The sequence below is a fragment of the Olea europaea genome, unplaced genomic scaffold (assembly GCF_002742605.1).
Source record: "Olea europaea var. sylvestris unplaced genomic scaffold, O_europaea_v1 scaffold1982, whole genome shotgun sequence".
Taxonomy (NCBI): Eukaryota; Viridiplantae; Streptophyta; class Magnoliopsida; order Lamiales; family Oleaceae; genus Olea; species Olea europaea.
In genome coordinates, this window is record NW_019237683.1 from 48,075 (window position 1) to 62,277 (window position 14,203).

Genomic DNA, 14,203 nt, shown 5'->3' on the forward strand with positions numbered 1-14,203 from the left:
AGCAATTGTTATTGGCGATCAAGCACTGATTTTGGTGAAATATATGTTTATATTTTCTGTAAAAGTTCCAATTTCAGCGCTATTCCTCGATAAAATATATTTTTTCACACCTTTATATATATATATATAGTTTTTTACTACATAAATAAATAATTACTTTCTTTATCTCAGAGCAAGAACATATGTCAAATTATCAGATGTCACGGGATGCATAAATGCAAGTGCAATTGGTGAAGTTGCAAAAAAACTTATGTTCACAAATACACAAACTTTGATGGAAAAAACAAACTTTGTAATAATTTACAGTCTTCTCCAATCTCTTTTGATATATTTGATAGATTTCTTCATAACATTCATATTTTTTATACACGGGGTTCACAAGTAGATTTTGGAGATATAATAAGAAAAATGCAAAATACTGAAAGAGCATTCTATCTCAAAGCGACTCAAGCAGAACCTAATTCATCCAATTACAAATTTGACATCATCTCCGTCGAATGTTTAATTGTAGATGAAGAACAAGATTGTCAAAAGAATATTAATTCTGAAAAGAATTTGGAGAATTTTAACATAGATGCAGATGCAGATGACAATTGCTCCCCTCCAGCCAAAAAAGCTCTTTTCAAATCAACTACGCACTAGTCAGAGTTAGAAAGTGCCGGCTCAAATCCATTTATACTGGACAAAATGAAAGAAAAAATAGAATAAAAAATGGAATGACAAAATTCAGCAGTATTATCTTTAAAAAACAAGCCAAGTTCATTTTGCATAATATTGTATATATTTTTGGTCTACCTTATGGTTATTTTATAGCTTTCAATGAAATTACTTTCTTTTCAATTTCTCATTTTCAACAACTTAAATCACTTCTTTTTTTTAATACTCGACATATTCTACGCTAATAATAACAACAAAACTCGTGCATCGCACGAGGCGGAAACTAGTATTGAAAACAAAGTTTGACCATTTATAAATTAACCATTATGCAAATGAAAAAGACACCCTTTTGCTAGGATTATTAGCACGTACTATGAAATGGAAATTGGCAGTGAGATTAAGCCTTGTTCAATGTAGTTTTTGGGGATTAACTGATACCCAAGTGATCAGAACGGCTAGGCCAACAATCACGACCAGGGCGAACAACACCATAATAATGCATCGTACTAGCGGTGAGTGGCGGGGTTGGGGTTGCTTGCGGTGGTAAAGGTGGAGGAGCACTAGCGGAACAACCGAGTTTTTGAGCAAGACTTGCTATGGATAATCAGGTTGTTTTATACAGATGAATATACGAGGATGTTTCTTCAGAATTCTCGCAAGATTTATAGATGTTCGTATCAATGTGAGACCTAAGTCCTCCTCCATTGATGGAGTAATGATGAATTTTTTTTTTTATTTTCTCTAATATCTCAAATCCTAATGGCAGCCTCCTTATATATAAAAAAAAAATTAGGAAAAAATCGAAATTACAATAGTAAAATCATAAACTATCCTTAATGAAAATTTGTTTCGTAGGATCTGCCTCCCGCAACCCTCAAGAGGGGGCTTCTAATCCTCATGGAGACCTTACCTTGAATGTTGATCTGCTTATATGCTTCACACAACAACAACAATTAGGCTCCACAATGTAAAACGCCTGCGACTGCAATGGCATACAAGAAGTTATTTGACTTCAAGACTTTCGCTAATGACAACTTGAGCTCGAGTAGGAAACCATCATTGTTTCTGCATCTTTTCTAATTGAGTTGACATATGCCGGCATGTGGATTTTTCAAACCACTCTAGTCTATAAACATGTTAAACTCATTGGTCAGCGACATTGATCTTTTCACCATCTCCAACAAAGTGTTTTGCGCAGCCCACGACTTTAATCCTTCATAGTCACTATCAACAATCAATCAGAAGAACTTCCAATTGCGGTTATTAATTTAAAGTAAAGCTAATTGGATAGTTAATTGGCACAAACAGACACTTCAGAAATTTCATAAATTCATTGAGGACAAAAAAACAAACAGAAAGGAGATGTAATTATACCTACCATTCAGATATAGAAATTTTAAAAGTCCCAATTAAATATACTTATTTTTAGAGAGTTTCAAAAAGTTTACAATAAATATTCCAAAACTTTTTAAAATTTTTATAAGTCTTTAAAAGTTTCAATTGAATACTCTCCTCTTCTGGAACTTCTTATCATAGACTATCTATTACGTCGGTCAATATAGCTTCAACAATTTTACAATCTTCACTGCACCTATAAAAATAATGACCCCACCTTCACTGTGTCCCTTTGCATTCAAATTATTGTGCTTTTGTATCATTTACCCATATGCATAAGCATAACATACCAAAAATCGAGCTCAATACTACTAATAACTTCGTCATGCAAATAATGTCTCCTGAAGAAGATGCATTTACCTATATGGTGTGCGATTTTATTCACATTTCAAGAAATCACCTTTTGTTTTCTTGAACATTCAATGGGTATCTAGCAAGAGATTACATTTGGCAATAGCCCATAGCCCCTATTTCGTCAAAGTTAATTAATTGTGTGGTTGAAAAGTTATGGTCCTATGAAATTGTGGTTAAAATTAATTTTTGATTTTGACTCAGATTAAAATTTTGAAGGGATAATTATTAAGTAATTTCTATCTGTAAGTTTCACTCGTGGTAATTGTACTGTTACTAAAGTTCATTTAAGTAATTGTAAATTAATTTTGTTTACTTGAACTATTACATTTTTTATTTGATGTCAATAGTGTAACTACATCTAATTATGTCACTCAGATGAAGAAAATCGATGACATTACCGTTACCCCACATTCACCTCATTCAACAAAGCTATATGAACGGCATAGTAGTAATGTGGCACCAATTCGAGACAAATGGGCTCTAGACGTGTGGGGCATGTTCCCTAGAAGATCTTCTGTACAAAATCTTCTATGATTGATTAATGTAACTTTTTTTTTTTTTGGCAATAACCTTTCTATTAAGTCAATTTGTCGGTGTAATTTTTTCATGTCAAGCATAGGCCCTAGGGTGTCTAATGGTCAGAAACATTAAATGCACCCAAGCTTAGGAATTAATGGAATAACACCTATGACAAGGCGCTTCGACATGTAAGTGGGGGCCACATTTCTCTTCATTCAATGGTTATCATTTCTCATCTTTCACTATAAAGGCTCATACTTCATACCATTTGAAGATAACAAAAGTTTATACTCCCAACTTTGACATTGCTCTCTCTCCAGTTTCACTCTCTAAACTAGTTCTACCCTGACCTCCTATATCCAAGCACTTTTGTAGCTCACGTTTATAGCACGTTACACACCCATGTACATATATACATGCGATCACCTCTAAAGAAGGCCATGTGCTCATAACAAATTGTCCAAGTGTGCAAGAGAAAGGTTACGTAGACGTGAGTGGAGCAAGAATCTGCTGACAATCGAGGTCAACCATTGCAATCCATAAAATGATGCATGTCATTTGTTTTAATGAAATTGTACTTATTTCATATTAGCTTTACTCATAGATAGATGTAGGGGTAGGCGCGAGTCGGTTCGGTTCGGTTCCCTTTAGAACCGAAAATCGAACCGAACCAAAATTTTCGGGTATCTAGTAAATGGAATCGTCGGATCCAAATATAATTATGGAACCGTTCAGGTTCGGTTCCGTTCGGTTCTATACTATATTTAAATTTTTTTAACATTTATAATAACATTATATAAATACAACTAATGATACATTCAATGGTTTTGAAATGTCAGAGACTAGTAGACTACCTTATTCAAACGATTGCTACGATCAAAGCTTCGGTCGGCGAAGGTCGCAGCTTCGATCGGAGGTCATGGCATCGGCCGATGATTGTATAGGTTTTGGAATGTTAATGAGGCTACGAGAGTGAGTGCGAGAGTCGAGACAACGTTATGCACTTTAGTGTAGGCGTTTAGGGTTATTTAGTGGATTAAATCTTGTTGAGCTAAGAAATGAAACAATAAAATGGGTAATTGGACCAAAAATTAAAAAAATTAGAAATGAAACAAATTATTGGGCCAAAAATTTAAATTTAGAAATTGTTAATTTGTTAAGAAAAAATTAAAATAATTTGATTTACTAAATATAAAAAAAAATAAGAAAGATTCAGTTTTTCGGTTCTTGGTCTAGAATCGAGAACCGAACCGTACCCGTCGGTTCTCAATTCAGATATCCGTTCGGGTATTTAATTTGACAAGAATCGTCGGATTCGATTCAGTTCGGTTCGATTCGGGAGATTTGCCCAACTCTAAATAGGTGTATCAAACGGGCCATAAAACTCTTTGCCGAAAACTGAAAAACACGTGCAAAAAAGTTTGCTTTGCAAATATTTCAAAGAGGGCAATAGAAATAAGAAATCCTTTTCTTCTTTTTTACATGCAAGAATAACCCAAAATCTTCTTCTCCAAGAAAACAGATTAGAGATCTTCTCGCAATATCCGAAAATGAACCAGCCCAAGAAAATGAATACCTAACTTAGAAGAAATCTAAAGAACTAATGTACGATGAACAGGAAAACTCAAGACACACACAATGTGTTTGTTTAAATGTTCCAGAGAACTCACCTTTGTACGCCATATTCTGTAAAACCCATACATCCTGGAAAGCGATTCGCCTGAACCCATCTGTACACCATATTTGGTATAACCCGCCTTGAAGCCGTCTCTATTCCTTTGTCGTGGAATCCAAAAGTTATTTTTCTAATTCAAAACAGGGACTCTGTCATTCAAGATGGAAGGAGCAGCAAATTATCAAATGAGTTATGTTCAACCAGCAAGTGAATTGATACAGGAGAAAGATCGTGATATTCTCGTTTTAAATCTTCCCGGTGTGTCCCGCAAACTTTTGATTTCTAAATTGCATCTTTTTGCTAGATATGATCCACACTAAATTTAGAATTTCAAAATTTTCCTTGAATTTTTCAAAAAATTCTTGTAATTTTCAATTTTTGTCCCTACAATTAAATTTTTTTTTTTAGCCCCCACAAATCTTTTCTTCTATCTCCGCCCCTGGCAAAAAATCATATTTTAAGTAGATTTTGATAAAAAGTTGATGAAATGTATTGTTAAGTTGATGAAATGTATTGTTAAAAAATTGTGGATGAAATGTGTGGTTGAAATGAGTTTAAAGAAAAATGAATTTTAAAAAATGGGAGCCAAACAGGGTGGATATGACATGGGCTACTCTTTCTTTGTTCTTTACGTATTTTCACCTTTGAAAACTGATCTTGCTAATCTATTAGTCATTACCATCAATTGATCATGATTGCATAACAAATTATGGGTACGGTATGATCCATTTTACTGCATAAATGAAGTTAAGGAATGCCGAAAGTATATCGTTTCGTATCCTACAGGGTTTAAGAAAGAGCTGTTGAAAGCTGAATTAACTAGTGAATCAAGAATCCTGAAGATCAGTGGAGCAAGGCAACTTGAGGATAAAAGGTGGATTGGTTTTGATAAGGATTTTCCGGTTTCGCCAAATTGTGACACCCAAAAAATCAGTGCAAGATTTGACAACAGCAAGCTGTTTGTGACTATGCCAAAACTGATTAGTCCAGCAGCGAAAGAAGAAGGCAAACTGCAACCCTTAGAAACCCGAAAGCCTCAGAAGCCCACAAAGAAGCCATTCGCTGCTCCAGACGTGAATATGCCAAAACTGATTAGTCAACCCTTAGAAACCCGAAAGCCTCAGAAGCCCACAAAGAAGCCATTCGCTGCTCCAGACGTGAATATGCCAAAACTGATTAGTCAACCCTTAGAAACCCGAAAGCCTCAGAAGCCCACAAAGAAGCCATTCGCTGCTCCAGACGTGAATATGCCAAAACTGATTAGTCAACCCTTAGAAACCCGAAAGCCTCAGAAGCCCACAAAGAAGCCATTCGCTGCTCCAGACGTGACTATGCCAAAACTGATTAGTCCAGAAGAAAAAGAAGACAGCAAACTGCAACCCTTAAAAACCCGAAAGCCTCAGCAGCCCACAGAGAAGCCATTCGATGCTCCAGAGAAGAATGTAGAACAAGCCAGCCAAAAGAAATCGGCAAGGCAAAAGATGAACATAGTTCTGTCTGTTCTGTTGGCCATTCTTATTGGTCTTTATGTTAGTAATCTGGTTTGGTATTTCAAGAAAGCTGAAAATTGAGGATTGTTCATTTTGTAAATAATTAATGTAACAATTCCAAAAAATAATAATAATAAATAATAATAATGTATCTCTAACTGATTGAAGGGAATCAACAGAATTAGAAGTGCTTCTCACGTATTATAAGCAAAATATGTTTTGCGTCTTTCTGTACAGTGAACAATGATTCTATCGATTCTGATAAAAGGATTTCTAGGCCTAGCCAAACTCGGCGAGAATAAGACTTTAAGTTTTTTATTATTATTTTTTTCATGTGATATAATCCATGTTTGATAGGGATTAAACTCTAAATTTTAATCTAAGTTAAACTCAATAATTAAATTTAATCACATATTTTATAAGATCCACAATTTTTCAACAACACAATTCATCAAATTTTATCTTAATTTATTAAAAGTCTAATTTTAATCTCCACCAAACAAGGACATAGAAAGTCAACTTATCACCTGTAGTGAACGATTACTTTAACTTTCGACAAGTCAACCATAGTAGCGAAATAATGACAAGGAGAGCCTCGACCATGGAGTTGTGTTTTGATCACCACCAAGTAGTCACCCAAATAGAGCCAGGTCACATTAGAGCCAACACTAGAGTCAACAAAATGGGACAAAAGTAAAGTTTTAATTTTGTTAAGGTTGCACAATGCTCCATGGAAGGTGTACTTGCACGACATTGCCATTTCGTGATCTTGTTTCGGAGCTCTCCTTGAAAGAAGGAAAGTCCACATGTAAGATATAAATCACTGTAATCGAACATAATGATTGGCCTAACAAGAACCTATAAATGTAAGATACATAAGATTGTTGTGAATTTCAATTGAACGGATTTTATTTACAAGCAAATACTTTGTCAAATTATTTGCAAACGTCTCTAATTTGAGCATCATAGTCCAATCGATTGTCAAATTTTAAGAATTACAAGCAAAAAATTTGTTCTACTAAATTTACGAAAACACGTTGATAGAAATTGTTATGACCAACTCTAGTGTTATTTGTTTTAGATTCCTATAATTATCTATTATACGTTAGGTAAGGTGTATTAACCAGTACAATACAGTAAATACAGAAAAAAAAATATATTTATTTGTTGTATTGTCCAAACCTATCCAATATTGTGTGCTAATCCTTATATATATTTATTTATTTTAAGCGCGTACTAAGCATAAGCTTAATGAATCGCAGATCAAGACTAAGGTAAATAAATTTAGAATATTAGCTAGTAATCAAATATTTTTCAAGAAAAGTCATCTTTTAATTTGTCTTTATTTAATCACGTGCTACAAATGTGCAATGTCATTTTCATTACTTACTTTAATCTACACGAGATAATGCAAATCGCACTTTTGAAAAAGAGAGAGAGAGGGAGTAAACCAAAAAAAGGGTCTATATACAATGGAATTGAATTACTAATGCTTCAAAAGGGACAAAAAAAAAGTGAATGATAAAGTTAAGTATAATTTACATTTGTGAATTACTTATAATTATATTTGTGCAATAAAAACAATAATTTTTTTCTCATGCCGTTGAAAGAGTTGCTCAAGAATTTATTCCAAATAAGAAACTAATCACCCTTGGTAAAATTCCGAGGATATTTTACTTTTGAAATCGATCAAATTGACCCGACTCGTCAATTTTTAACAAATGTCAAGGTGATTTCGAGTTGAAATTTCAATCAATTTTGATGATCATGTTGAGTCGAACCTCGATCCATATTCAACCCTACTTACACGATCCACGCACTCCACACCAATCAGACACGTAATCTTGAATGCATCTAAGATTTCGTCTACATGTTGGATTAACTGAACGTTTCCACATTCACTCAAACTCACTTAAATGTGGCTATAATTAATTATTTTTCCATTTGGCTTTGCTTTATCAAGTGCCAATACTTTTCATCTTCCGTACACTAACCCATTAATACTGTTCATATTATATCTTACGTTAATTAATTAAATAATCGAAGAAATATATACTTATAAATCCCTCTCCTTCCATCTGTTTTGTACTCTGAAGGGTCAATTATTCTGCACGAGAAGAAGAGAGTTGAAACAAGCTTCTCAAGAATACTCTAAGGTGAAACCAAGCCAATTTCCTCAATTCTTTTTAATCCTGGTTACTTTTTCTGCATATTTTCTTGTGTTTTGCGTTTTTTTTCTTGATTAAGTTGGGTTTTTTGGTTGGTTTTTCTTGATAAGTTTGGATGATCTTTTGTTCATATATGTGTTTATGTATATTTTTGTGGGTGGGGTGGGGGATTTATGGGTGTTGTGGTTTGAGTTTTTTCTTGTTAATTTTGTTGATTTTTTAAAAAAATAAAGAAATCAACTTTTTTTTTCTCCAGGTTTAATTATTTCTGCTTCTTTAAATTCTAACTGCTTATTAATTCTTGTTTTCAAGAACAGAAAATGGATGCATTAAAACATTTATTGATCTCGTAAAAACAAAACATGAATATGGATCTGTGAAAATTACATTAATTTACACTAATCTTCCCGGGAAATTTGAAACTTCTATTGCCAATTTTGCGGGAAATCAAAGTTTAAGATTTCCTTTTACTCTTGTTTGATTTTTATTGTAATCTGCTCAGATCTGATTCCTTTTCTCATGTCAACCTTTTTATATGCTTAAAATGAACTTTTTAGCTGCTTTTTTCCCCCTCCGAATGGTTGACTGTATGTATGCAAAGATTCTCAGATTTTTAGGGAAAAATCCTCGTTGAGATTCTCTATATTTCCCTTGTATCCATGTTTGCAGGTGGGAACAGCATGGTATATAAGTGATTCCCAATTCATCTGTTGCTAAATCTCGTGTTTTGGCGAAGACAGACTGCACATTTCAAGGCTTTGAAGTTCGTGTGTTGAACAGAGTTTTGTAATACGTGCACATCTGAGACAATGATGATTTTTGATGAAATGGGGTTCTGTGGTGATCTTGATTTCTTCTCGTCTGCTCCTCTCAAGGAAGCTGATGTGTGCGGCCCACAACCGGTCGAGCAAGAGCCAGTTGTAGAGGATGATTATACTGACGAGGAGATGGATGTGGATGAACTTGAGAGGAGGGTGTGGAGAGATAAGATGCGACTCAAAAGACTGAAAGAAATGAATAAAGGTAAGGAAGGTGTTGATGCTGTGAAGCAGCGGCAGTCTCAAGAGCAAGCCAGGAGGAAAAAAATGTCGAGGGCACAAGATGGGATCTTGAAATACATGTTGAAGATGATGGAAGTTTGCAAAGCTCAAGGTTTTGTTTATGGAATTATCCCTGAGAAGGGCAAGCCGGTGAGTGGGGCATCTGACAATCTTCGGGAGTGGTGGAAGGATAAGGTCCGATTTGATCGTAATGGACCGGCTGCCATAGCAAAATACCAAACAGAGAATGCAATCCCGGGGAAGAATGAGGGGTCAAATCCCGTTGGTCCAACCCCTCACACGCTGCAGGAACTCCAGGATACAACCCTTGGATCACTTTTGTCCGCTCTTATGCAGCACTGTGATCCCCCTCAGAGGCGGTTCCCATTAGAGAAAGGTGTTCCACCTCCATGGTGGCCCACGGGGAAGGAGGAATGGTGGCATCAGTTGGGTTTGCAGAAGGATCAAGGCCCTCCACCGTACAAGAAGCCGCATGATTTGAAGAAGGCATGGAAAGTGGGTGTTTTAACGGCCGTGATCAAGCACATCTCTCCTGATATTGCCAAGATCCGTAAACTTGTAAGGCAGTCAAAGTGTTTGCAGGACAAAATGACAGCCAAGGAGAGCGCGACTTGGCTTGCCATCATTAACCAGGAGGAAACTTTGGCTCGAGAACTATACCCCAATCGATGTCCACCTTTGTCTTTGTCCGGTGGGAGTGGAACTTTTACCATGAATGATAACAGTGAGTACGATGTTGAAGAGGTGGATGATGAGTCTCCCTTTGACGTACATGAGCAAAAACCCAACCCCCTCGATTTGTTGAATATCGGGATGGAGTTTGCTGATAGACTACCAGTTCAACAGCAATCTCATCCAATGAAGGATGAATTCATTAACAACATGGACTTCTCAAGGAAGAGGAAGCTCGAAAATGAACGGAACATCGTGATGGATGATAAGATATATACTTGCGAGTTCCTTCAATGTCCTCAGAGTGATCTCCGCCATGGTTTCTCGGACAGGATTTCCCAGGACAATCATCAACTTGCTTGCCCTTACCGACATTCTTCTGAGTTTGGGAACTTCAATATTTCTGAAGTCAAGCCAGCCACCTTTCCTCAATCTCTTGTCCAGGCCAAGTCCGCTGCTTTGCCTGTATGTCCAACTCCACCTCCCCTTGATCTCTCAGGACTTCCGGATGACGGGCAAAGAATGATTAATGAACTTATGTCTTTTTATGACGACAATATTCAAGGGAACAAGAACTCAAATGCTGGGAACTCTACAGTTACAAAGATGCAGTCTCTTCAGCTGCTGAGCACTCAGTCTCAACAGGGTAGCTTCTTTCACGGTCAGGGAATGGCTTTACCGGGCAATATTTTTGAAGAAACGAACATGCCCACTAATCATTCTATATTCCGCCCAGCAGAAAATCGATTCGACCAGTGCAAGGTTGGAAATTCTCCTTTCAACTCCACCCCTAATGAGAATTTCCAACTGATGTTTAGTTCCCCATTCAATATACCATCCGTTGACTATATCGAAGGTTTTTCTGGCCTTTCAAAGGATAACATGCCAAAGCAGGACGTTACAATTTGGTATTAAGACGATTGCCAGATTGAAGAGTTCACACAATTGTTCTATCCTGTTCAGGTGTAATTTTATCGCCTATAGTTATCTATCTTTTATTTTTTTTTTACAATTATCCAGTAGTAGATGTTCATGGTACGTCTGATAAAAAGAAGTTGAATCTTGTACATTGTACTGTATTGTCGAGTTCAGTGTACCAAACGTGCCATTTCAGGCATCATTGTCACAAGCAAAGTAAGGATATGGTTCACTGAAGACATTTTACATATGCTCTGCTAAAATGGATAGACTTGTAGAAATTACATAAATAAGGTTAGTTTTCTTGTGATTTGTACAACCACAAATTAAGGTTTGATATGTCTATTGTGGTAAACAGTTAATGTTGAACGCTGGCTGTATTTTGTTGACTAAGTAGGTTGTCTTTGTCTACTTCATTGTCTTTTTGTGGACATCTCTTTGTAAATTAGTACAAGAGGAAAGTGATTGGTTGGTTCCAGGTCCATTCATGTCTTGCTAATGATGTTAGGTGGCTGGCATTTACCGTTGATGAAGTGGTTAAAATGAGCCGGCGGCTCGCACGGATGGGCCAGCCATGACAAGATTTTTTCCGAGGTTGAACAGTACTATGAACAAGATTTTGATTATTGGATTTCATTATAATGTTTTAGTATGCTCTTCTTTGCTTGACTTGTGGGGACAATGACCTTATCACATTTAAAAAATGAAGTATAAAAACATAAGCCAAGTTTTTTTCTTTGTTTACTACCTTTGAATTTCGACAAGATAGTTTAACATGATAGCATCTGGCTCTCAATTTTACTTATTTACGAAAATTTCACATTGATCCCGAAAAATTGAATTTGATTCGTAGGTTATACAAGTTAGATAAGTAAACTTTAGTTTATATATATTGTAATAAGATTGTAATAATCACATTGAGTAGAACTTGCTCTTCAAATGTTTATAAACTCAAAAATTAAGTCGAATGATAAAGTTATCACAACATTGTAGCACATTTTTCTGGAAGTCGAGATCCATGGCAACTTGTATTCTCAGTCAATCAACAAAGGTTGTCATGTTTGCAAAAAGGTCGGGATACTTGTGTGTTAATGGTTATAAATTGATACATTGAACGATATTTTAATGACACGAAACGTGAGTAGAGTCGAAATTTCTTATAAAATTAAGAGAGTAAGGGGTTGTGAAGTTGTGTAAATTGTAATCTGATTGGACAACGTTGTCGTCATCCTTTGGTTCAGATAAAGTATGCAAACTCCAACCAGCTTCCCTTACAACATAGAACAATTAAAAATATCATAACTGAAGGAAAAAAAAAATAACAAATAATAATGGGGTGCACATGAACATGAACCTAGCATATGTTTTGTCAATAAGCAAGTGTTGATCATTGGTTCATTGATTTTTATTTTATTTATTTATCTATTTTTGGGCTTTTCCACCGATTTTTCCCACACATTAATGATTCATTTGGTAGTGCTTTCTTACAGGAGAAAGAGCCTTTTTTTTTTCTTTTTAAGGTTTTCTCCCATTGCTTTTGAAGTTCTTTTAGGTTTGTGATGTGAAATAAAGCAAATGTTGAAAGAGGTTTAATGGACTTCGACCGAAATAATGCGTCAACATAATGGAGGATATTTCACGTATCGTTGACAAGGAATATGCATAGGATCGAAGTTCGATCCATTCAATTAATCTTATTTCAGTGTTTTTTTATCTTTCGATTAGTACTGAATAGGATAAAAAGAAAATATTTATCCTCCTCCTCCGTTGTTGCCCTTGTTCCAACAGTGCATTATCAATTAACTTCTTTTCCATTTAATAATAATTTATAATGGTGGAAGTTGACCCTGAAGGATACTAATTATATTGTTTTAAGATCATCCACCAAACGAGGAAAGACATGTTGAAAATGAAAAAATTAATACGAAATTATGACTTAAAAGCAATAAGTATGGAAACTTTTAAAATTTTAATGTTTATATTTTAAAAGTCTGTTTAAAAATTTAGAAGTTTTATTTTTATGTTTAAATAAAGCTCAATAAATTTAAAAGGAGACCTTCAATCAAAAAATTCAAAAATATAGTGAAATGAAGAAATATAAAAAGAATTAGAATAACCAAATAATTTGTTTAGATCGACATGATGCTCAACTCTAAGATGAACTTAGGGCGCATTTGGGAGGGTGGTCTGCTTCTACTTCTTATCATCGTATTAAGAGCTTTTGAGGAAGCTATCATGAGTTAATTTTTCTAAAAACTCTTTTAATAAGATAAAATACTTCAAAAAATTTATTCAAATAGATCCAAAAGCAGCTTCTTAGTATGAAAACAATATTTTGCTTTTCAAAAATCTTGCCAGATAGACACTTAACTCGTTCAAACGTTTCAATGAACCATCCTTTTCAATTAACTAGATATTTATACGCTTGTTAAAAGCTTAGTACGGCAAGGTACAACCCCACTCAAGGACACACCCAATACCATGGCATGGGTCGAGCTTTTGAGGGTTATATCTAGACTAACTCGATTCATTTTTACATCTCTATGATAAATTAGATTTTTTGAACATGTCTACGTGCTTCGTAACCCAAAGTGGGGTGGGGGCTTTTGATTTGGCCACAACTCCAAGGTGGCACATCCCAACATATGAAGCAACATTTGAGACAAAAGAACATGGGGAGTTTCTTGTAAGCACCTATACATGCATGCACCAAGACACATTCTGCATTCCACACCATATCCAATACATAAAAAGTACAAAATCCCATTAAATATTTTTACATAATTCATTTTTTTTAATTAGAAAATTGAAAGATACATAGCCTTCAGACAAATGATGTCTGAAGATGAGAAGACAATCCTTAGTGAAATGCTAAGTGTCTAATTATAATTAATTAGCATTTTCAAGTTTCTGACTACTCTGCCAACTTATAATATGAATCATTCTAATCTCAATGATCTGGCTGCCTGTGCATCTTTTTTCAAGTGATTCATAGTGTCCACGTCGTTGAACAGATAATCGAATAGAACGAACATAAGTGATAAAGAAGATTCATGAATTCAAAATTTTAGTATAACAAGATTTTTTCGAATTATATCAAGATTTAAATTTCTTTTTATTAAAGTAATTTATGTTTGAATTCAAATTGAGATACCAAAGAAATTTAGATGTTCTTTAACATGAGAATTTTGAGTACAACGTGTTTCCATTTTATACTCGAGGCATATTAAAATTTTATACATACAAATGCTTGTTTGTGGTAGAATTCAACTTATGGAAGAGTTAAGAGATTTC

The 14,203-nt window shown here is 35.0% G+C and overlaps 2 protein-coding genes across 2 annotated transcripts; both read left to right on the forward strand.

Annotated features, from left to right (window-relative positions):
- The first annotated feature begins 4,299 nt into the window (after positions 1-4,299).
- On the forward strand, positions 4,300-6,365 carry LOC111379401 (translation initiation factor IF-2-like). The gene is made up of 2 exons (XM_023002757.1): positions 4,300-4,858; positions 5,387-6,365. The coding sequence occupies exons 1-2, from the start codon at positions 4,762-4,764 to the stop codon at positions 6,169-6,171; spliced, it is 882 nt and encodes a 293-aa protein (XP_022858525.1). The 5' UTR covers positions 4,300-4,761; the 3' UTR covers positions 6,172-6,365.
- Positions 6,366-8,059: 1,694 nt separating this feature from the next.
- Positions 8,060-11,393, forward strand: LOC111379395 (protein ETHYLENE INSENSITIVE 3-like). The gene is made up of 2 exons (XM_023002751.1): positions 8,060-8,246; positions 8,928-11,393. The coding sequence occupies exon 2, from the start codon at positions 9,068-9,070 to the stop codon at positions 10,904-10,906; it is 1,839 nt and encodes a 612-aa protein (XP_022858519.1). The 5' UTR covers positions 8,060-8,246; positions 8,928-9,067; the 3' UTR covers positions 10,907-11,393.
- The last annotated feature ends 2,810 nt before the right edge of the window (positions 11,394-14,203 follow it).